The sequence below is a fragment of the Pseudonaja textilis genome, chromosome 16, assembly GCF_049901715.1.
Source record: "Pseudonaja textilis isolate UNSWEBS1 chromosome 16, rPseTex1.2, whole genome shotgun sequence".
Taxonomy (NCBI): domain Eukaryota; kingdom Metazoa; phylum Chordata; class Lepidosauria; order Squamata; family Elapidae; genus Pseudonaja; species Pseudonaja textilis.
Window position 1 is genome coordinate 4,555,033 of NC_142005.1, and position 24,456 is coordinate 4,579,488.

The 24,456-nt window shown below is 43.7% G+C and overlaps 1 protein-coding gene across 3 annotated transcripts; it reads left to right on the plus strand.

Moving 5' to 3' along the window:
• The first annotated feature begins 540 nt into the window (after positions 1–540).
• On the plus strand, positions 541–23,622 carry SLC29A2 (solute carrier family 29 member 2). 3 transcript variants are annotated; one of them, XM_026716395.2, is made up of 13 exons: positions 541–789; positions 4,131–4,230; positions 5,475–5,556; positions 6,972–7,150; positions 8,727–8,866; positions 9,966–10,100; positions 10,800–10,897; positions 12,505–12,589; positions 15,690–15,865; positions 17,414–17,519; positions 19,943–20,028; positions 21,422–21,621; positions 22,675–23,622. In XM_026716395.2, the coding sequence occupies exons 2-13, from the start codon at positions 4,202–4,204 to the stop codon at positions 22,784–22,786; spliced, it is 1,428 nt and encodes a 475-aa protein (XP_026572180.1). In that variant the 5' UTR covers positions 541–789; positions 4,131–4,201; the 3' UTR covers positions 22,787–23,622. The 3 variants fall into 3 exon arrangements, with proteins under 3 accessions (XP_026572180.1, XP_087770337.1, XP_087770338.1); XM_087914211.1 differs by having other exon boundaries at positions 23,046–23,314; XM_087914212.1 differs by lacking the exons at positions 19,943–20,028; positions 21,422–21,621; positions 22,675–23,622 and adding an exon at positions 18,937–19,335.
• Positions 23,623–24,456: the final 834 nt, after the last annotated feature.

The window sequence follows — 24,456 nt, forward strand, 5'->3', positions numbered from 1 at the left end:
CTTTTTCCTCCCTCCTTCCTTTCCTCCCCCTCCCTATTTCTCCCTTCCCTCCTTTCCTCCCCCTCCCTCTTTCTCCCGTTGCTTCCCTCCATTCCTTCCCTCTTTTTCTCCTTCCCTCCTTCCCTCCCTATTTCTCTCTTTGCTTCCCTTCTTTCCTTCCTTCCTTTTTTCCCTCCCTTTTTCTCCCTTTGCTTCCCCCACTGCTTCCCTCTTTTTCTCCTTCTCTCCTTCCCTATTTCTCTTTGCTTCCTTCCTTTTCTCCCTCCCTTTCTCCCTTTGCTTCCCTCCATTCCTTCCCTCTTTTTCTCCTTCCCTATTTCTCTTTGCTTCCCTCCTTTCGTTCCTTCCTTTTCTCCCTCCCTATTTCTCCCTTTGCCTCCCTCCATTCCTTCCCTCCTCCTTCATCTCTTTCTCCCTTCCGTCCTTTCATCCCTGGCCGCCGAGCGCCGGGCGGCCCGGGAGCGCGCGGGGCGGGAGGGCGGCTACCGGGGATACTGGCCGGGCCTTTCCCCGCAGAGGTCGTTCGGAGGACGGCGGCGTGGCCAGCCAGCACGCAGACGCCGAGCCGGGCCGGCTCCTCCCCGTCCAGGGCCTGCCGGGGTCTTGCGTGCGGTCGGCGGCTGCGGGTCGCCGAGACTCAGAAGCCCCGGGCGGGTCTGGGGATCCCGGCTGCTCTCGGCAACCCGCCGCGGGTCCTAAGCTCCAGGCATCCCTGGGGGAAGCCGCGGGGAGATGCCGGCCTCTTGCCCGCGGAAGCTCCGGGTCCTCCGACTCGGGTGACCGAACCAGGTAGGAGCCGCGGGGCTGCATTCGCACGACCGGGTTACCCGTGTGTGTGTGTGTGTGTGTGTGTGTGTGTGCGTGCGCGCGTGTTAATCAGGGTTTTCTCGGGAAGGGGTTGCCTCGTGCAACGAAGGGCAGGTCGGGGCCGCTGGATGGGACGAAGGAGAAAAGGGGTCGGGCGGCACTTCTGGATCGTGTGAAGGGGACATGGTTGCCCCTTCCCCCCGCAAACCGGCTAACTAGGCTCAGATCAGCCTTTGGGGTGGGGGACCCCAACCCGGATCTGAAACACCCCATCCTGTGAACCCCCCTGAGTGGGGCATCTCTGGATATCACAGCCAGCAAGTTATCTCTCTCTCTCTCTCTCTCTATCCATCCATCCATCCATCCATCCATCCATATCTATCTATCTACCTACCTACCATCTCTTGTCTGTATCTCTCTCTCTATCATTTTTCTGTCTACCTCTATAACTATCATCTCTATCATCTCTGTCTATTTATCTACCTACCTACCTACCACCTCTATCTCATTTATCATCTCTATCATCTATCTATCTATCTATCTATCTATCTATCTATCTATCTATCTATCTATCTATCTTCCTTCCTCTTACCTATGTACCATCTCTTATCATTTATCATCTCTATCATCTATTTATATCTATCTATCTATCTATCTATCTATCTATCTATCTATCTATCTATCTCTATCTCTATCTCTATCTCTATCTACCTACCTACCTACCTCCTACCTACGTACCATCTCTTATCATTTTTCTATATATCTATTATCTATCATCTGTCTGTCTTATCAATCATCTCTCTATCTATGATCTCTGTCTGTGTCTGTCTCTATCTATATCATCTATGTATCATTATCATTTTTCTATCGATCTACCGGTATATCTATATCTATTATCTCTCATTTTTCTATCTAGCTATATCCTCTATTTTTCTGTCTATCCTCTATCCTGTCTGTCTATCAGTCATCTAGGATCTCTGTCTGTCTGTATCTCTCTATCATTTTCCTGCCTACCTCTATAGCTATCATCTCTGTCTATTTATCTACCTACCCACCTCCTCTTATCTCATTCATCATCTCTATCATCTATTTATATCTATCTGTATCTGTCTCTATATGATTTTATTGGTTTTTCAAAATATAAAAGCCCAAAATCTGGAAGCAGTTTCAGAATAAAAATAAAGTCAGACAGACGCAATTAGGTGTAGAAAATGATCAACCCACTGGGTACAAATGCAGGACAATGTAAATAACTTAATTGTACTTTTGGAATAAAAATCTGATTTCAGCTTTTTTTTTTTTGTTATGATGATGGTGTGAATATAACCCTCCTGGTACAACCGAAATGAGAGTGCCAGGTAAACACACAAGCCAATTCTGACTCTTCCAGATTTAACCAGGCCAGGTAGCCACGTGGCCATCTTCAGGGCAGGTTGATTCATCAAGGTCAGGATATGAAGTAGTTTCTGGATGTCGTAACCTCTGAATCAGGCCTAACTGGTGTGAACTGGCCGGTTTTAAAAGGCTAACTAGATCAAACAACCCTCCACAAAAATGTTTCCCAGCACCGGAAAGCCTTTGACCCAGCCTGGCTTTCTCAATTCTGCTTCAAATTGCATAAACGTCTCTTTTGTTGCAGCTATACTTTATCTTCCTTCCTTCCTTCCTTCCTTCCTTCCTTCCTTCCTTCCTTCCTTCCTTCCTTCCTATCTATTTGTCTGTCTATTTGTCTGTCTGTCTATCTATCTATCTATCTATCTATCTATCTATCTATCTATCTATCTATCATCTATCTATCTATCTAAAAGTGAAATAGCACTCATGCATCATCACAAAATCTCCAGAACCGTAAAGCCTACAAACTTGAAATTTGGCCCATATGTTCCTCTTGGCTTCTAGGTGCTCTCTAAGAAAGGATTTTTCCAAATGACCATCAGATCATTAGTATTTCTGATATTATTATTATTATTATTATTATTATTATTATTATTATCATTATTATTATTATTATTATTATTATTATTATTATTCTCTGATGCTAAGGAGTTCGACTCTCTCTCCCCACCTGAAAAGAAATCTCTTCCAAATGCAAAACGCAAGCAAAGGAGACGAGTTTCAGTTTTAGTTTCACAGCATCAAGCAGTACAGCATCAAGCAGTACAGAACAGTTGAGCTAAGCCATGCCCAGGCTCCTTGCTGTCTCCTTGTTCACACAACAAATACTGCTTCAGTTTCCAAACAGCCCTCAACTCTCACACACTGACAGGAGGCTAGCCAGATGAATACTGATGGATGCTGGTATGCAGAGGCTGAAGTTTTTCCCTCATATTTTCCTCCCCAAAAACTAACCCCAACCACAAAGTTTCATAATGAAGCATAATATGTCATCAGGCAAGAGAGCGGGAGACGGTGAATTCTAGTCCTTTCTTAGGCAGAAAAGCTAGCTGACTTTGGGCCAATCACCAGGGGACAATGAGTTCTAGTCCCGCCTTAGCCATGTCATTCTCTCTCCGCCCAACCCATGTTACAGGATTGTTATTGTGGAGAAAAATAGTAGGAAGAAGATGTGTTGGATCGATCGATCTACCTACTTGCCTACCATATCTCTCTCATTTCTCTCTCTCTATCACCTCTCTCTCTTATATTTGTCTATTTATCATCTCTTATATCTATCTGTCTATATATCTATCATATCTGTCTATCAGTCTAATCCATCTCTGATATCTCTATCTCTATCATCTCTATCTATCTATCTATCTATCTATCTATCTATCTATCTATCTATCTCTATCTATCTCTGTCTACCTGCCTAACTACCTACCTATCATATCTCTCTCATTTCTATCTCTATCTCTCTATCATCTCTCTCTCTTATATTTGTCTATCATCTCTATCTATCTATCTATCTATCTCTATCAGATCTGTCTATCTATCAGATCTGTCTGTCCATCATCTGTCTATCAATCTAATCTCTCATCTCTCCTATCTATCTATCTATCTATCTATCTATCTATCTATCTATCTATCTATCTATCTATCTATCTATATCCCTTGCCTTGAATTGTCTATAAAAATAATAAAGGTGGGATATTACAGATAATTCTTTTAAGAAAATCGTTTTTCAAAGAAAAAAAAATTGGACGCCTATTTGTCTGGGCTGGTGTAAAATCTCCTGCTTTGGCAGAGGGTTGGACTAGAAGACCTCCAAGGCCCCCTTCTAGCCTTGTGATTCTACAAAGGGCAAAGGCACCTGCTGCTGGGTTCAGCTCCTGGGAGACGGTAGGCTGAATTTCCTCTTTCAATCATTTTCTGTTACCCTCCAGATCCAGCTCTGGTCGGATAGAAGAGCAACTGCGCTACGTTTCCTGTTCCCGCTTCAGGAAATCGGTTAATCATGGGATCACAGGAAATGCCCAGAGACGTGTAAGTTGCAATGTGTGTGTTTCCAGTCCAGGCTGGCTATTTATGTATGTATGTATATATGTATGTATGTATGTATGTATGTATGTATGTATGTATGTCAAGCATGTATGAGAAAACAAATATAAGTATGAACATAACATATAAACATGTAAGTATAAACAGGTATAAGTATATACATGATGAATAAGTACAAATAAGTGGGAACAGTAAGACAGGGACGGTATGTGCTTGGAAAACCTTAGGATGCAAGAATCAATCCTACAGGCTCTGTTTGGGGTTAATTCCTTAGAAACCTGAGCAACGTCATAAGCCGTTTCGATGGAAAGGAATTTTAGCACCTCCGAGACAACCGCTTGTGTCCTTAAGAGGCAGGATGTGCCTCTGTCATTCTGAGCATATGTAGAGTGTTTTTTGCTAGCAGGATGAGGATGAAAACTCTGAAATCTTCAGGTTTTCCTGGCGGACAGGGATTTATTTTCTAGCCCTTTCTTCCCTCCCACCAAAAGTTCTACTCTGTCTTCTGCAAACTGCATTTTCAGGTTTAGAAATAAATAAAGCCCACAGTTACTTACACACACACACACACACACACACACACAAACACACACAGCTGAATGAATCAGGAGAAAAACCTCAGCTTTTTCAAGAACATTGTCTGTCCGTCTATCTATCTCAGCATCTATTAATGACTAAACTATTTCTATTTATCCATTTCTCTATTTCTCTATCTATCTATCTATCTATCTATCTATCTATCTATCCATCTATCTATCTATCTCATCCATTTTATCTATCCCATCCATTCTGTCTGTCTCAGCATCTATCTATTAATGATTAATATATTTCTATTTATCCATTTCTCTATTTCTTTCTGTCTATATCTATCTATCCCATCCATTCTGCCTGCCTGCCTGCCTGTCTATCAGCATCTATCTATTAAAGACTAATCTATTTCTGTTTATCCATTTCTCTATTTCATTATCTATCTATCTATCTATCTATCTATCTATCTATCTATCTATCTATCTATCTATCTATCTATCTATCTATCTATCTATCTATCCCAGCCATTCTGTGTCTGTCCGTCCATCCACCCGTCTGTCTATCTATCTGTCTATCTCAGCATCTATCTAGTAATGACTAATCTATCCATTTCTCTCCTTCTCCCTCTCCCTCCCTCCCTCTTCTGCAGTAGGTAGAGTCAAAGTCTGGTCATCTGAATGGGGTTTTTTTTCTCTTTCCAGGTTCCACTGTGTGGGAATCCTATTTTTCCTCCTGGGCCTGGGGACTCTTCTTCCGTGGAATTTTTTCATCACAGCCATTCCGGTAAGTCCTTCGTTCGGGAGACAGTCCTGGGCCATTGGAGGGGTTGAGATGCTCTGCTTTATGTCCCTCTATTCTCCTTCTGATCCTCGTTTAGAGACAATTACAGGTAGTCCTCGACTCACGGCCACGATTGAGCCCAGTATTTCTGTCGCTAAGCAAGACAGCGGTTAAGTGAGTTTTGCCCCATTTTACGACCTCTCTTGCCGCGGCTGTTAAGTGAATCTGCAGCGGATAAGTTAGTTACACGGTTGTTAAGTGAGTCAGGGTTCCACATCGACTGTGCTTGTCAGAAGGTCACAAAAGGGACACAGTAAAGGTCATAAATATGTATCAGTGGTCAAGCCTCTGAATTTTGATCGTGGGGGGTGCTGCTATGGTCGTAAGTGTGAAATACGGTCCTAAGTCCCTTTTTTCAGAGCCGTTGTAGCTTTGAATGGTCACTAAATGAACTGTTGTAAGTTGAGGACTACCTGTAGGAATCAGGCCAGGAATGGTGGGATGGAAAGGTGTCACTCTTTATATGAAGGATAGGCCTGATTCCATTAAGCGCGGGGTCGGGATAGATGGCCTCTTAAGATCCCATCCAATTCAGTCCATTTCCTGACTATTAGGACTCTTTTCTCACCCAATTGCTTCATTTTTTTTCCTAATTACATTTGTTTCATTGGGAGGGGGAGGGGTGCATTAGGAAGATACATCAGACTAGGTTTCTTAAAGCCTACTTAATCCCTGTTACATCCTCGGGGTCCATGGGGGTCTATGGAGCAGCGTGTTCTGACCCAAACCTTGTTCCAAGGAAACAAACATGAAACGGACGTAACAGCAAAACCTTTTAATGATTCTTTATGAATTCCATTCCTTCACGGTTAAAAGGCTGTTTCAGACTAATTGTCTCTGATAAGAACGAGCCTTGCCAAGGTGGTGCAGGGCTGCTAAGAACACAAGATAAAGTTACTAAGAAATATTTCAAACACTAAGGAGTCTCCAAACACCAACCAAGATATTCTGAACATCCACCAGGCTTGAGTGCAAAAACTTCTTTGCTTTCTGCAAAGAACTCCGATTTCTCAGCTGGCTTTTATCTCTTAAGGGAAGGCCATTACCTTGCAGCCTTACTCCCGAGTCACCTGTGCTGCTGCAGCTGCTCTTTCCTTCTAGCAGTCCTGCGTGGGCACAGGCTCCTCAGGGGCCTCTTCATCACTGCTGCCAGCCTCCACAAGCTCCGAAGGCAGCACTCCACTCCCTGATGGTCCTGGCCCCATCCCTGCATCACACGCAGGCCCCTCATCCGAGTCCTCTCTCTCTGAGACCTCAGCCGCCCAGACATGCTGCTGGTGAACCACAACACAGCATCACCACACAATGGACTCTGTGACACGTGTGTGTTTCTAATTATACGCTTTCTCTCCTGCCAGTATTTCGAGGCCAGGCTCATGGGGAACTGCTCTGCCGGAGCGACTGAGAATCAGACAGCCTTGAACCCCCAACCGGGGTCCGCCTGCAAAGACGAATTCAGCTTCAGTAACTGGCTGACCCTCCTTTCTCAGTTGCCTTTGCTGCTTTTCACCTTTCTCAACTCCATCCTCTATCGCTGGTGAGACACGTTTTTCACTCTCTCTCTCAATGTTTGGGTTGTTTTTCTCTCTGCGTTTGACTTGCCGGCTGCCTCTTACCACGTTTCTCTCTTTCGGGCCTGATTGTTCTGCTCAGTGAGAAGGATCCTTGCAGGATCCGGTCTGGGTCGGTTTTACAGGGACCAGAGGTTCAGACTGATGCTCCTCAGGGAACCTCTCCAGCAGAATATGTGCTTTGGGCTATTCAGTGTGTAGTATTTATGGGGTGCCTGTGGTGTGTGGCTTTGTAGTTGTTGATAGCTGGCTATTAAGTCGTTGTTTCTTTGTGCTCAGCTCTTAAATACTTGGTAAAGGTAAAGGTTCCTGTCGCACAAACGTGCTAGTCGTTTCCGGCTCTAGGGGACGCTGTTCATCTCCGTTACAAGGCCGAAGAGCCAGTGCTGTCCGAAGACGTCTCCGTGATCATGTGGCCGGCATGGCCGAAGGCGCACGGAACGCTGTTACCTTCCCACCAAAGGGGGCCCTAGTTTTCTACTTGCATTTTTTTACATGCTTTCGAACTGCTAGGTTGGCAGAAGCTGGGTTAAGTTAGCGGGAGCTCACTCCGTTACATGGCACTAGGGCCGTGATGGCGAACCTATGGCACGTGTGCCACAAGTGGCACGCAGAGCCATTTGTGCTGGCACGCGAGCCGCAGGCAAACTTACCTCACTGCGCATGCGTGTGCCTCACAACTGATTTTTCAGCTGGTTTGAGACTTTTTTCAGCCTCCCAGAGGCTTGGAAAAAGCCTCTGCAGGATTTGCAGGGCGAGTAATAGGCCCGTTTCGTCACTTCCTGTAATTCCAGTGGTGATGAAACGGGCCTATTATTCGTCCTGAAAACCCTTGCAGAGGCCTCAAACCAGTGGAAAAATCAGCTGTGAGGCACAGTGCAGGTAAGGGGGTGACGGGGGGGATTGCGCATGCATGCGCAGGGGGCGTGGGGGGGCGCATTGCATTTTGGGTGCTGACACATGAGTGTGCACACGCTAATGCGTGTGCAATTTTTGGCACAGGAGCCCAAAAAGGTTAGCTACCACTGCGCTAGGGATTTGAACCGCCGAACGGCCGAGCTTTCTGATTGACAAGCTCAGCGTCTTAGCCACTGAGCCAACATGTCCCTATAAGGACTTGATAAGCTGACAGTAAAAACCAACACTCTTATTGACTGGCGAAGGGCCTGTTTGCCAGGTTTCAATCTTTTCCTTGGCTGTTTTTGTCCCAGCTCAGCCAACAATCTTAGTTGCTGCAAAATGGTATGTATGTCCTTCATTTTGCAGGGGGCCTTGCTTGCAAGCTTGGAAGGGTTGGAAGGGAAGGGAAGGGACAGGGCTGACTCACAACTCCCGGAATTGTTGTCATGGGGAAAATAGGAGGATGAAGGTGTGACGGATAATGATGATTGCTGCATTATGAGTTATTTGTAAAAAATTAAAAAGGCGGGATAGAAATAAATAAATATCTTCATGCCTTCCTTTTTCCCAGCAGGGAGATGTCTGTAAGCCAGCACTAACTTTCCGGCTATTCACATGTCCTTTTTTTCCTCCCTTCCAAAGCATTTCGGACAAAGTGCGCATTTTGGGCAGTTTGGCAGGAATTCTGCTCCTCTTTGTGCTGACCACCATCTTGGTTAAGGTGAAGATGTCACCGCAGAGTTTCTTCTCCATCACCATGGCAAGCGTTTGGTTCATTAACTGTGAGTTGGAGCTGGTTCATTCCTCTGTAGCACTGATAATGTTACCTAGCTGGGTCATAAAACGTCTGTAAGAAAAACCCCAAGCACAGAAAAACACACCACGGACCTCCTAATTCAGGGATCTCCAAACTTGGCAATTTTAAGACTTGTGGACTTCAACTCCCAGAATTCTCCAGCCAGCATAGCTGAGGAATTCTGGGAGTTGAAGTCCATAAGTCTTAAAGTTGCCAAGTTTGGAGATCTTTGCCCTAATTCCTCTCGGTTACATCTGATATTTTGAGCTTTGAACTCCATTCAAATCTTCATTTGCCCCACTCCACCACCCCCCCGCAAAAAAAACTCTTGGCAAGCTACCTCGCAGGGTTGTTTTGAGCTTGAGGACCAAGCAGGAGACCATACACCCATGATGGCAAACCTTGGGCTTGGCGTGCCATTTGTGCTGGCATGCAAGCCCCAGGCAACCTTACCTCACTGTGCATGCATACACCTCCCAGCTGGTTTTCGGGCCTTTTTTGGCCTGCCAGAGGCTTGAGGGAAGCCTCTGCAGGCTTTGCAGGATGAAAAATAGGCCCATTTCATCACTTCCTGTATTTCCGGAAATAGCAGAAGTGACAACGGGCTCATTTTTCGGCCTGCAAAGCCTGCAGAGGCTTCCGTCAAGCCTCTGGCAGGCCGGAAAAGGCCTCAAATGGGCCAAAAATCAGCTGGGAGGCACAGTGCAAGTAAGGGGGGGGGTAATTGCGTGCGCATGCGCAGGGGGCGGGGGACCACACACATTGCCTTCTGGGTGCTGGCACGCAAGCATGTGCGCATAAGCGCGCACGCAATTTTTGGGCACAGGAGCCCCAAAAGGTTAGCCACTCTTGCCCTACACCATTTCTGACAAATGGGAGTCCAATCTCTTCTTGAAAGCCACAAGTGATGGTGCTCCCACAACTTCCGAAGGCAACTTCTGATCCATGGGTGGATTGTTCTCACTGTCAGAAAGCTTCTCCTTATTTCCAGGTTGAACGGTCACTAAATGAACCGTTTTAAGTCGAAAACCAAATGGACACGAAACAGTCTCGTTCCTGACTTTGTCTTCCTTCATTCTCCTCAGCCTTCTGTGCCGTTCTGCAAGGGAGTCTTTTCGGCCTGCTGGGGTCTTTCCCGCAAAGATACAGCACCCTTTTTCTCAGCGGTCAAGGAATGGCGGGAACGTTTGCGGCCATCGCCATGTTGCTTTCCTTGGCCAGTGAGTATCGGTGTGTGTGTGTAGTGTGTCTGAAAAGCACCTCATTTGAAAGAGCCAGGGAAGATCTTTCAAAGGGTAGGGAAGAGAACAGTCTGCCAATTGGGTGGGGGGACTGAAAATATCCCCACAGAAATATCCAAATAGAAAGCTTTTTTGGTCTGGGGAACTACCTGCCACAGGGAGGAAGAAGGACACCTGGCTCATATTATCATATGTGGGTTTGAGAAAAAACATGAAAGCTAGAAATATCTAATAGATTAGTGAAATAAGGAAAATATCTTAATAGAATTAAACGTGGTAAGAAGAGAATGGTTATAATGATAGATATATATATATACTAATAATAAGTGAAGATCTAAACATGTTATTGTTATAGTGTGAGAGATATGTATATTAATAATAAGATAACAATGGAGAACTAATATCAAAGTAATGAATATGGTAGTAATTTTGATTGTTGTCGCACAAGATATCTGTACCCCCACAACACACCGTTAAATGGAAGATGAATTGTTTGTACTTATAAAAAAATAAAAAAACTTTTATAAAAAAGTAGAGCAAGGAAGAAGGATCTCCTCTGGCTCAGGGGTTTAAGGCTGGCTTAGCCAACTGTTGAGAACATAGTGATTGCGTCCTGTGCCTGAAGAGTTGCAAAACCTTGGATTTCTCTGCCAAGACACCATTTTCTCTTCCCTTTAGGTGGCTTGGACCGACTGTCTTCTGCCCTGATCTATTTCGTTACCCCCTGTGTTGGGACCTTCGTTTCTATTGCCTGTTATCTCTTGCTTCCCCATCAGGTAAGATCCTTAGGGTGGAATGGAATGGAATGGAATAGAATAGAATGGAATAGAATAGAATAGAATAGAATAGAATAGAATAGAATAGAATAGAATAGAATAGAATAGAATAGAATAGAATAGAAAATATGGAGTGGAATGGAATGGAATGGAATGGAATGGAATGGAATAGAATAGAATAGAATAGAATATGGAATGGAATGGAATGGAATGGAATGGAATAGAATAGAATAGAATAGAATAGAATAGAATAGAATAGAATAGAATAGAATAGAATAGAATAGAAAATGGAATGGAATGGAATAGAAAATGGAATGGAATGGAATGGAATAGAATAGAAAATATGGAGTGGAATAGAATAGAACAGAACAGAACAGAACAGAACAGAACAGAATAGTGTGACTGGACACACAAGGAATTTGTCTTGGTGCAAACGCTCTCAGTATACAACAAAAGATACATTCATCAAGAATCATAAAGTACAAACACTTAATGATAGTCATGGGGTACAATAAACAATAAGCTTTGTCCCTCTTAACAGAATAATAGAGTCTGAAGGGACTCTATTGGAGGACTTCTAGTCCAACCCCCTGTTCAACCAGGAGACCCTACACGATTTCAGACCAAATGCCTGTCCAGCCCCTTTTTAAAATCCTCCAGTGATGGAGCAGCCACAACTTCCGGTGGCAAGTTGTTCCACTGGTTAATTGTTCTCACTGTCAGGAAATTTCTCCTTATTTCTAGGTTGCTTCTCTCTCTTGATTAGTTTTCATTCATTGTTTCTCATCCTGCCTTCAGGTGCTTTGGAGAATAGGTTGACCCCCTTCTTCTTTGGGGCAGCCCCCCCCCCCTCCCCGCCCAAATATTGGACTACTGTTCTGTCTTCCCTATTCTTTCTTTTCATTAAAGTAGACATACCTAGTGTCAACTCATGAAATATTTATCTGGTCTTTTTGGAGTTGTCAATAGACAGGGAGGGGGAGCATTGCAGCCGCTTGCAAAACCGAAAGTGCATTCCATAAATGTTTTCAAAGACAGTAACTAGGTGACTGAAGTTTCTGCCAGGCAAAATTCTAACTGGAGAGCATGATTGATGACTCTGGGCTATGGAGGTGTCCCATTGGAGAATATGAATTAGGATACACCCAGGGTGTGGGGGGAAAATAAGGGTCAAGGGTGACAATGAATTATACGTCTCAGAGTCGGCTACACCCAGGCAATGCTGGATCTTTTAACTCCCAATAAATCCTTTTGAAGTTTTGGAAGTTTGGCTCGAGACTCAGGATTTAAATGGGGTTAAGTGCTGGAATCCTGACATCCAGTTCCTGCAACTCTTCTTCATATGTTTTAGCCTCCATCCCCCTAATCATCTTAGTTGCTCTTCTCTGCACCGCTTTCCAGAGTCTCAACATCTTATTTATATTGTGGCGACCAAAACTGGGGGCGGTATTCCAAGTATGGTTCTCTGTTCTCAAGCTCTAGGATTTCCTAGTAGTGCTCCATCCAGCAAGAACCTTAGCTTAGCTTCTTGAGAACCCGATTTTGATCTGGAGCTCCCAGCAAACCAGGTGACCGTTGAGAGACTATTAACTCTTCTTTCTCTGCAGACCTTCACTCGTTACTATCTGGAGAAAAGACCACCAGGAGATTCGGGATGTGAATTGGAGACCAAGGCAGGCCTCCTTTCGCTAGGTGGGATATTTGAATTTTTTTTTTTTTAAATGGGGAGAATGGAAAAGTTGTCAAAAATCGAATCGCTACTGGTGGTGGAGATATAATGTTTGGTCCTGCAAGCCTGGTTGGTCTCCAAATCAGTCTTTTCCCAGCCTGCCGATCTTCCAGTGCTGGACTCAGAATTCTGGGAAACGAAGTCCAAAGGACAAATGGGCTGATCTAAGAGAATTTGATTGTTTCTCCCTGCACCCCCAATATCCAAAATCTAACATCCGATACGGGTTGAAGGCTGAAAGCAATATTTCTCAACCTTGGCAATTTTAATAAAGGCGGGCTTCATCTCTCAGAATTCCTCAGCCAGCTTGATTTAAAATGAGTGGACTTCAACTCCCAGAATTCTCCAGCCAGCATACTCCATAATGGATGAACTTCAACTCCCAGAATTCCCCAGGCAGCATGCTTTATTCTGGGACTTCAATTCCCAGAATTCCCCATTGGGAAAGCCAGCTTCAGTTAATAACCGCGTGACTTACTTAACAACTGCAGTGAGTCATTTATCAACTGTGGCAAGAAAAATCATAAGATGGGGCAAAATTCCCTTGTCTCACTTAGCAGCAGAAATATTGGGTTTGATATTGGTCGTAAGTTGAGCACTACCTGTATACTGGCAGCATTTCAGAAAACCTCCACTCCAACAAATAACATACATTTAATATAATAAATAATAATTTAATAAATAATATACATTTTTGAGCCCGATTTAAAAGCCTGCTATATTATTATTTATCCACGTTAAAACTAGAAGAAAAAGACAAAGAGAAAATAAAACAATAGAGACAAATATTTCATTTCTGCTTTCCCCTTTGTTGTCCTGCAGCCTGTTTTGAATTAAATCAAATTTGGCTAGGGCGTTTCTCTTTGAACTGCTGTGAAAGACAGGGAGGTACAATCTCATCCCCAGGGCATGGAAGCATGACTTGTATTCCAATTCTGCTTCTGAAGCCTAATTTTGAACTCTGTGTAAATGCAAAACTATTAAGTACACAGAGAATAAGTATGAATCATCAACCTGTTTGAACATAAATTAAATTAGAATTGGGCCGTAGCCATTTTGGGATTTGTGTCGTCATTTCCCCACCGCACCCACCCCAAAAATAACATTCCAGCAATCATCACCAGTCCAAACAAGTAAAATTCCAGAGTTATAAATACATTTTGGGTGGGGTGAGAGAGGCGTAGATTTGGAATCCAGCCTGAGGAGAGTCCTTTGATTTCACTTAAAGTTAGCGCTCAACTTACAACCTCCATTGGAAGCAGAATTCCTTTGGCCAAGCAAAGCGATTGCTAAGCGAGTCCCCTCCACCCCAATTTTGTGACTATCTTTGCCACGGTTGTTAAGCAGATCAGTGCAGTTGGTAAGTGAATCACAGGGTCATCGAACAAATTTGGCTCCCTTTCTCCCCCCGCCTCTTTCCTTCTCAGAATGTCGCAAATGGCGATTACATGACCACCGGACCGTTATAAGTATGAGTAAGTTGCCCCTTAAAATGGAAGATGAACAGGTGAATGAAACAATGATAGTATGGGCAAAATAATTTGGATATACTATAGGATGAGATAAATGGCAAAAACTTTGAGACAAACATTACAAATTGACAATTCAATTGTCAATTTGTAATTTCTGTCCCAAAGTTTTTGCCATTTATCTCATTCTATAGTATATCTTTATTCTTTATTACACACACGTGACAATCCCCAAATACCCACCCATCCCACCTGCCAAAGTTCCCTGCCCCCCAAAAACGCACAACAGACCAAGCAATACTGTCCAATAGCTCACTGATGGTGAGCCTTAAGTTCATTGTTAAGTACAATTATAGCTCTGGGATAAAAAGAACTTCAGAAAAATGTGTGGTCCGAGTTTTAATTGTTCTGTATCTTCTGCCAGAAGGCAACAGTTCACAAAGATTGTAAGCAGGATGGGAAGAGTCTCCGAGACTGTTTGTGTGACTTCCTCAAATAGCGAGATGTGAAGATGTCATCCAGGGCTGGTAGTTGGAGTCCGATAATATTCTGGGAAGTTTAAATGGTTCTCTGAAGAGCTTTTCTGACTGCTACAGAGCTGCTCCCATCCCATGCAAAGATGTCGCATGTCAAGACACTCTCAATGGTGCTGCGGTAGCAGAACAGAAGGAGATGCTGAGATAAATTGATCTTCCTGAGCATTTGCCGGAAGTACAGCCTCTGTGCCTTGACAATGGCAACTACTTACAAGGAAAACCAAAAACCAAAATGTTTTACAGGTAGCATTTGCCACCAGTAAGGCTAGCAAAGATGTTTAAAAACAGGTCTGCCAAATGTCGGAAACGCAACATTTCCGGGTTCCTACTTCCATATGTGGTGGACATGCCCAAATGCAAAAAAGTGTTGGACGAAAATACAAACGTGGTTAGAGAAAATGTTAAAGCAACATATAGATTTAAAGCCAGAAATATTTTTTGCTAGGTATAATACTACCAGAAAAAAAATATGATAAAGGGAACATATATTTAATATTACATGTCTTGACAGCAGTGAGAATTATTTATTTATTTGATTGATTGATTGATTTATATTGCCACCTATTCGCCCATGGCGACTCATTGTTAAGTGCAATTATATTTGCACAGCAACTGGGAAAAAGAGGAAATTCCTACAGAAGAAAATACAATTAAAAAAAAATACTGGATGGTGCAGAAATGGATAGGTTGATATGAAAGAAAACGGATAAAGAAGATATAGAACACTTTTTAACGTGAGATTTGTTTTATCGATGGTTAGACAATAGAGGCAGAAATTAGAAATTGGAAATTATGATTATGTATAAGTAAATTGATCCAGATAAAACACTGTTTATCAAGCACTTATGTATGCTAAAGAAAAACGTATAAATAAAATATAAAAAATAAATAAATGAGAGCCAGTCTGAATTTTGATCATGCGCCTACAGGAATACTGCCATGGTCGTAAGTGTGAAAAACGGTCATAAGTCACTTGTTTCAGTGTCGAGGGCTACCTGTAGCTTTAAAAAGTTGCAACGTCATTTGATTTCGACGGGCGCCCTTTTGTATCTCTTCAGAGAACGGCTCCGCTCTTGTGGCAGACAGTTCCAAAGGAGAATCGCTCAACATGAAGAATGGGAACGCCGTGGTCCTGGAGAAGTTTGGCTCGGCTTGCCCGCCAGAAGTCATGAATGGAGGCAGTGGGGTGGGCGTGGTTGCCCCTGACCCCTCCCTTTTCAGTGTGCTCAAGAAGGTAAGAACCATTTGTTTTATCAATGGTTAGATAATCATCATCCTCAACTCCATAATTCCTTGAGGGGTGGAGTCTGGGCAACTGAATGGAGCTAGCAGAGCATTTTACTGGCCGGATGCCTTTCCTGTTTCCAGAGTGGAGTTTTGTTCAGCAGAACAAAATTGTGCCCAGAGAAAGAAATATATGCCTCTACCTAGGATTGAACTCACAGCCTTCTGATGGTGAGGTCAGAGTTCCCTGTCTAGGCCACTGCACCACTCAAACCAATGGTTAGATAATAAAAGTAGAAATTGGAAGTTGAAAGAATACTATTATATATAAGCAAAGAATATTATTATTATTATCCCTAATATGTATATGTAAAATGACCCAGACAGTAATATATATATATATATATATATATATATATATATATATATATATATATATATATATATATATATATATATATAAAAGAAGAAGGAAAGAACCATTGCTTATAGAAAGCGGAAGTTCCTGTTTCAATTCCTGGTAAATAGGGGGAAAAAAGAAAATGATTAGGCAACAGAAAAACCGCTCTTCTGCAAAAAGTATTTTAGGAATGGGCCTTCTTAAGCAAGAAGACGTAATTGCTTATCTTTCCTTTCTTTTGAAAAGTTGATTTCAAAAAGCCTTCACAATTTGGGCTGCGTGAAGAGAGAGAAATAGCATCAAGATGACAGGAAGTGATATTAATGCTTAATACCACGTCCCTGAGGTCACATTTGAAAATAGCGCATCCATTTGTGCTCACCGTGATAGAAAAAAAAGGATATTCAGAACTTAGAAAGAGTGCAGAGAAGAGCAACAAAGATCATTAGGTGTCCCCAAAGAAGATACAGAATAGTTTTTTAACGTGGGATTTGTTCTATCAATGGTTAGATTATAGAGGTAAAAGTTAGAAGTGGAAAGATTATTAATATGTATAAATAAACAATATTGCTACTACTATTACTATGTACTGTATAAGTAAATTGATCTAGGTAATACACTGCTTACTAAGCACCAATGTATGTTAAAGAAAAATGTATAAATAATATTAAGTCCACCCATCTTAAAGCATAGTAGCTGGGGAATTCTGGGAATTAAAGTCCACCCATCTTAAAGCAGGCTGGCTGGGGAATTCTGGGAGTGGAAGCTGTTAAACATGTTAAAGTCAACAAGGTTGAGAAATAGTGGTTTGGATTAAATGTTCCTTGGTCACATGTCTGCTATTTCCATCATTTTTTTGTTGGTTTCTGGCCAAAAAAATGCCCATTGGAATGAATGACTGCTACATTCATTGAACAACTGCCGCAGAATAAGTCAGAAAGTTGGGTTGATCACATGGGTGCCTTCAAATTATGACTTTCATGCCTTATGATGGATACTCCGGGCTCCCTTGTGGTCATAATTCAAGGACTGCCTTTATACTGGGACTCAGTTGGCTCTCGAATCGTGTTCCGCTTGATGCCGGTTGAAGGGAGACCACAGAGCAACCCAGATATTGAACGTGGATTGTGTCACATCGCTTCTGCTTTCCCACTTCAGATTTGGCTACTGGCCCTCTCCATCGTGATGGACTTCTCCATTACCCTCTCGGTGTTTCCGGCCATTACCACGAGAATTGTCAGCTCTTCTCAGGATCAGTCTTGGCGTGAGTGATGGGTCATTTAATTACAGGGCACGAAGGGGCAGGGTTGGTCAGCATTGGCTGGAGCTGGGGTTAGGGGCAAGAGGGGGATTTATGGAAGGGGGATCCACTCCTCAGTGCCTCTCCAAGTTGAAAATCAGCTGATGGGAAAGAGCCAGCCAAGGGGAGGTCTTGAGCGTGGTGGTTTTCTTGCAGATGTTTCATGACCCAACTAAGTAACATCATCCATCCTAGAAGGGAGTGGACGAAGAAGAATATTGGTTCTTGGTGCTCTCCGAGCTCAGTTTTCTTGCAGATGTCAGTGCTGGAAGGGAGTGGGGTTTATAGAGAGGAGGAGGAGGATAACAGAATAACAAAGTTGGAAGCTCTGCTAGTCGAACCCTTGCTCAGACCCTATAACATTTGAGACGAAGGGCTGTCCAATCTCTTCTTAAAAGCCTCCAGTGATGGAGCACCCATAATTTCTGGAGGCAAGCTGTTCAGTTGTTCTAACTGTCAGGAAATTTCTCCTTACTCTGGGGTCCTGGGTGCTGTCTGAGCTGGGTTGTTGGACTTTATAGTGGAATTACCCGAAAGCGGGGGAAACACAGTTATTTGGGTGGTAACTGATTTGTTTTCCAAGCAAGTACATTTCATACCTTGTTCGAAGATTCCATCTGCAAAAACGTTGGCTAAACTGTTTATATTGCATGTCTATAGATTACATGGGGTTCCTGAGCGCATAATCTCTGACAGGGGTGTTCAATTTACCTCAAACTTTTGGAGGGAGTTCCTGAAGTCATTGGGCTCCGCCCAGGGATTAAGTTCTGCCCACCATCCCCAAACCAATGGGGCCTGTGAGAGGACTAACGCGGTATTGGAGCAGTACCTTAGATGTTACATAAACTATCAGCAAGATAACTGGACTGACCTATTACCATTTGCTGAAGTCGCATATAACAATTCTATCCATAGTAGTACTGGATTTACCCCTTGAAGAGGTGGCAATGGGACAAGACTTTGTACCCATACCCGAACTCCCTTGTGAGAGGCCTAGTATTCAGTCATTAGATGAATGGATAACACAACTCCAGCTTAATTGGCCAGTCGTTCGTAAAGCATTGGATGACGCACATCGGGCTCATAAGAAATTTGCAGACAAAAAGAGGACTCCACAAAACCCATATCAAGTGGGCGATAAAGTCTTTTTGTCCACCAGATATCTACAAACCACTCAAAAGTCAAAGAAATTTGGTCCTAAGCATGTTGGTCCTTTCTTGATTGAACGAATTGTAAACCCTGTGACAGTCCAATTGAAATTACCTAAAAGCCTTCGACGAATTCACCCGGTTTTCCACGTTAGTTTGTTAAAACCTGAACTGGTTATTAAGTCGCGCCTTTTATATTTCCCTCTTTTACAGGACTAACGTTTTTTTTCTAGGAGGCCCGAATGTCAGCCTTCAAGATCTTCCTCCTTTCCTTTGCTTCTTTCTGGCTGCCATGAGTAACGGTGGGGTGGAAGGGGGAAATGTATGGGATGTAAGCTGCAAGTGTTGCTAACTAATATTGTATAAACTGGGAAGGGTTTCTCACTCCTGCTTAGCTTTCTCTTCTCTGCGCAACTGCAACCCTTTGTCTGAGTAAGCCAAGGTCAACTAATCATCACCACCTGGAGATGTCCGCATGATGTAGTTCACAACTTTTAATTGGAAGAACCGTTTGAACTGTTGGGGGTGGGAACATTTCACTCCCTTGATATATGTGATGTGCGTGCCTATTTACCCAGATTCAGAATTTTCTTTTTCTACCACTGACTTCCGGTAAAAGACATCTTTTCTCTAATTACAAAAGTCTAAGTATTTCTTTCCTGGATTTTGAACGGAGCACCAGCTGACAGTGGCTTTCTCTGTTAGCATTGTTGAGGTCTTGGTGGTTCCTCGGTTGGGCTGTTTTCTGAAAGCGGTCTCTGTCTGGAACTCGGAGGGCTGAGTTAACTTGACTCAGGACACGGTCTAACCAGGAATGGGTTTCAAAAATCCCAGCAACTGGTTTTCTGCTGAGTGGGTGCGGCCATGGTGGGTGTGGCCTACCGGAACTTCCGGTAGGGCCGTTTTCCACTTTCCCCAGAGTCCGGAGGCTTCCCTCGGGCCTCTGAGAGGGCAAAAACAGCCTGCCCCAGGCTGCGGAGGGCCTCCAGAAACAGGCCTGTTTCCAGACTTCCAGAACTTCCGGTTTGGCCCGTTTTATGCCTTCCCAGAGCCTCCGCGTGGGCCCTGCACTTCTGCCAGTTAGGGTGGGCGGTGCCAGCCAGTCAGTTCAACTATCAGTCCAGTGAACCAAATGTAAATTTAATGTCTGGGTCGCTCAAACCGGGTTGAACCGGCTGAATCCCATTCCTGGGTCTTAACTCTTCTGTGGGTCTCCCCATCTTCTCTCCTCTCCCTTAGAGAAGTACTTCACTCCCGTTTGCTGCTTCCTTCTCTTCAACGTCATGGACTGGTTGGGGCGGAGTTCCACTTCCTACTTCCTCTGGGTGAGCAATTGGTGGCAGAAGTGGGATGTCAACTCGTAAGGCATTCCTGGCCTGCTCTCGAGTCGCCATAGGCAGGAGGGAGGGAGAACTGATGGAGCAGCTGTGACCAGAAGCACAGTCCATGCATACCTTTCTCCAGATGGTATCGCAGGTTACCAGGGCCAGCCGAAAAGGCATGTTTTCCACAGCTCAGGAAAGTGCTTCTCGTTGGAGAATGTGATTTATGACACACCCTGGGAGGAGGGGGGAAACGGGGTCACAGGTGAGCAGTAAATCACGTAGGGCAGAGCCTGACTGCTCTTGGGAAAAGTGCCGGCATGTTGCTACTAATAAATAATTGGATTTCTTTTGAAACTTGGCTCAGGGCTCATGAATTAATTAGATTAGATTAGATTAGATTAGATTAGATTAGATTAGATTCAACTTTATTGTCATTGCCATAAATACAGGCAACAAAATGCAGTTAGCATCCCACCAGAAGTGCAAAACAACAGTAAAATATAAATATATGTATGCAAATATGCAAGGCACCTATGAATATGTCAGTGGAAAACACAACAAAATGTATGTACACGCGCACACAAGGATAAGTGTGACTGCACATACATGAACATATGCAACTGTACAAAATGTTTATGGACACATTGAATATAAGTACAAATGCACAGAGAATTGTACAAAACACATCATATATTATCAAGGGAAGCATCTGCATACGTGTGGGGACAAATGAACTGAGGAGTTCAGCAAGGAATCCGCTGTGTGGTAAAAGCTGTTCCCTAGCCTGCTGGTCTTAGACTGCAGGCACCTGAACCTCCTTCCAGATGGAAGAAGAGTAAACAGTTTGTGGGCTGGATGGAAGGGGTCCTTCTGGACGATGTGCAGACATCGTTTCCTCTGAATGTCCACAATGGCAGGAAGTGGAATCCCTATAATGCGTTGGGCGGTTTTCACCAGCCTCTGTAATGCCCTTTTTCTTTTATAGTGTGTCTTATAATTAGGGCGTCCATCGGAACCCTGACACGGAGGGGAAGATCAGACATCATGAATTGGGGTAGGGTGGGGAGATCAAGGGCAGCCATACAGGTATTCCTCAACTTAAAACTGTTTGTTTAGTGACCGTTCAAAGTGACAACGGCACTGAAACAAGTGACTTAGGAGTGTTTTTCACACTTACAACCCTTTCAGCGCCCCCATAGTCACACGATCAAAGTTCAGATGCTTGGCAACCTACCTCACAGGGTTGTTGTTAAGGGGAAAATAGGAGGAGGAAGCTGTGTCGGATATGTTTGCCGCCCTGAGTTATTCGCAAAAATAATAAAGGTGGGATACAAATAAATAAATACATGTTTTATTTACAAGTTCTGTTGAAACGTGGTTTTTCTCTCGCCAGCCGCAGAAGCACCTTCGGCTCCTTCCCGTCGCGGTGGGACTCCGAGTCTTCCTCATCCCCTTGTTTCTCTTCTGCAACATCCAGAACCAGACCGAGTGGCTTGTGCTCTTCCGCCACGACGCCTGGTTTGTCGTCCTGATGGTGGTTTTTTCTCTCTCCAATGGCTACTTCGTCTCCCTCACCATGTGCCTGGCACCCAAGTGAGTAGGATAAGAGAGGTCCAACCTAAAACTAAAAAGAAATTTCCTGACAGGGAGAATAATTAACTTGGGAACTACTTGCCGCCAGAAGTTGTGGCTTTTAAAAAAAGATTGAATAGCCATTTGTCTGGAATTGTACGGAGCAGTGTTTGTCAACCTTGGCAGCTTTCAGATGGTTGGATTTCAACTCCCAGAATTCCCCAGCCAGCAAGCTGGCTGAGGAACTCTGGGAGTTGAAATCCAAGTTGCCAAGGTTGAAGAACCCTGCTCCAGAATGAGGTCCCGTTCCCCCGAAGTTCTGCATGGCTCTGATCTCAAAGACGTCCCAGGAAACTTTAAAAACGTGGCTTTTGGATGAGGTACAGAGGAATCCCCAGTTGTGATGATTTGTGTTTGCTTTGTTGTGATTACAGAGTAGTCCTTGACTTATAACAGCACTTGGGATTGGGATTCCTGTCACTAAGCAATATGGTTAATATAATATAAAGCTTAGTGTATCTGGCAGTCACTGCAGTTCCAGTTGCCTTTGTTAACCGAATCACATGTTAGCGAGTTGATTTCCTGCTGGCTTCCCATGGTCAAGTCAATGGGGAAACCAGCAGGAAATGGCAAGTTCTAGATCTGAGCTGCCTGGCATAAGAAAGAAAAAGATAGAAGGAAGAAAAAGATGGCAGGAAGGAAGGAAGAAAAAGGGAGGAAGAAAAAAATGCAGGGGGGAGGAGGAAGAAAGAAAAAGGAAAGGAAAGAAAAAGATAGAGAAGGAAGAAAAAGATGGTGGGAAGGAAGGAAGGAAGAAAAAGGTAGGAAGGAAAGGAGGGAGGGATGGAGGAAAAGTTGGAGAAGAAGGAAAAGGGAGGGAAGGAAGGAAGGAAGAAAAAGATAGAAGAAAGAAAAAGGGAGGGAAGAAAGGAAGAAAAAGGGATGGATGAAGGAAGGAAGAAAAAGGGATGGATGAAGGAAGGAAAAAAGATAGAAGGAAGAAAAGGAGGGAAGGAAAGAAGGATTGACTGACTTCTATGACCTTCAAATTTGGACATTCATTCTCTCTTCCAGGCAGGTCCAGCCGGAAGAGAGTGAGCTGGCGGGGGCCATCATGACGTTTTTCCTGGCCTTGGGACTTTCCTGTGGGGCCGCCCTCTCCTTCCTCCTCAAATTGCTCCTTTGATGGCCTCCCTCCTATCCCTCCGACACCCGGCAACAGCATAAAGATTGCAAAGATTTTGACTCCGTATCTGTTGAAGGCTTCAAGGCCAATGATTTTCCTCCAAGCCCCCTCTATTGTGGCAGCTAAAGAAACTTCCCTCCGTGATGAGGACACACTGAATTTATTGGGCCATAACCCTTTCTCCAAGGTCTCCCCCCCCCCCCCTTTTTACACACACGTACGCACATTTAACAAATGCAACGTTCTGCTTTTTCTGCAGACATCTGAATGTATTGGGAAAGATTCTGGATTTTTGCAGCTGGCATTTCTGCAAACTTTTGAGGTCACCTCATCAGGCAGCTCCTCGTGTGATGGAAAGTGTGATTCTTTTTCCCTCTGCTCCATTTTTTTAAAAAATTACTTATTATTTTGTGACGCACAATGGCTAGAGTTGGTTGAATAACATGGATGGAGGGCCTACGGAAGGGGAGGGGGAAATACTTTGGGATGTTTTTTAGTATCAAAGCAATCCACATTCTCTCGTTTCCTCCCTTGTTGGGGTCATTTTGATACCGTGGAATGTATTGCCAAACCTTACAGGACTAGTAACTTGGATGACAAAAAGGGACCGAGTTGGGAAACAGCTCTCAACTTTTCCAGGAAGAAAGGGGAGAATTAATAATTGTGAGAACTCCTTAAATTAGTCTCAAACTGCTGGAGATCCGGAAGATATTAGATAATTCGGGGCAGAGCTAATTCTGCATGTACCGTTCTCCCAACATTGCAAACTGGGCTGAAACAAGTTTGATAAAAAGGGTGAAAAAATGTCCTAGGTGAATTGAAAATAAAGAGTCTGCAAATTAAGTTGGAAAGGCATCTTGGGATAAAGAACAGGGCTGGATCCTGGGATAACATTTCTGGGTTCAGGAGAGGGCTGTGCAGGGTTGCACTGATCCGATTTCATTTGGCATTTGAATAAAAATAGAACACAGATGGTGTTCACAAGTCTAAATGTAAACTAGTTAATCTGAATTAGAAAAGGAACTACCTCTCATTCATTCCGCTTAGTGAGATTGCTGCTTTTTTCAACTAAAGCTGCTTTTTCTGGGAGGCGGGAGTGGGGCGTTAAAGTGAGAAAAACATCCATATATAGCCATACCTGTACTATATTATCAGGTCAAGGGAAGGTTTAAGTCAGGGGTGTCCAACCTTGGCAACTTTGAAGACCTGTGGACTTCAGCTCCCAGAATACTCTGTGTTGGCTGAGAGGCATTCTAGGAGTTGAAGTCCACAGGTCTTTAAAGTTGCAAGATTGGACCAGTCCTGGTTTAAACGATAATTTCCTCCGGGAAAAATATACTGCCTAAATTTTGTCCTAGTAGCAGTTTGTGGTTAAGTTTAGATCAATCCTGTCTAAGTCCTTGTGTTTTAGATGTGCGGGAACTGCAACTCCCAGAATCCCCTTGTCCCTAGACAGATTGGCTAAGAATTCTGGGAAGTACCGTCCCAACATGGCTGGAAAAGATCCCTTAGAGGAGGCAGTAGATTCCTTCACAGGGAAAGGTTGGGATCTTAGAGGTCTTCCAGATTTAGAACCATAGCCTCTTCATTGTCGTGATATTAAGTGTATCCTAATTCCTATTGTGGCCTAATAATGGTTGGATGGCTCCAAAAATGGCAAAAATCACAAA

Coding starts and splice junctions, on each gene's coding strand:
- SLC29A2 (XM_087914211.1), top strand. CDS start 4,202: ATGGGATCACAGGAAATGCCCAGAGACGT. Junction 4,231..5,474: donor CAGGAAATGCCCAGAGACGT/GTAAGTTGCAAT, acceptor TTCTCTTTCCAG/GTTCCACTGTGTGGGAATCC. Junction 8,867..9,965: donor AAGCGTTTGGTTCATTAACT/GTGAGTTGGAGC, acceptor CATTCTCCTCAG/CCTTCTGTGCCGTTCTGCAA.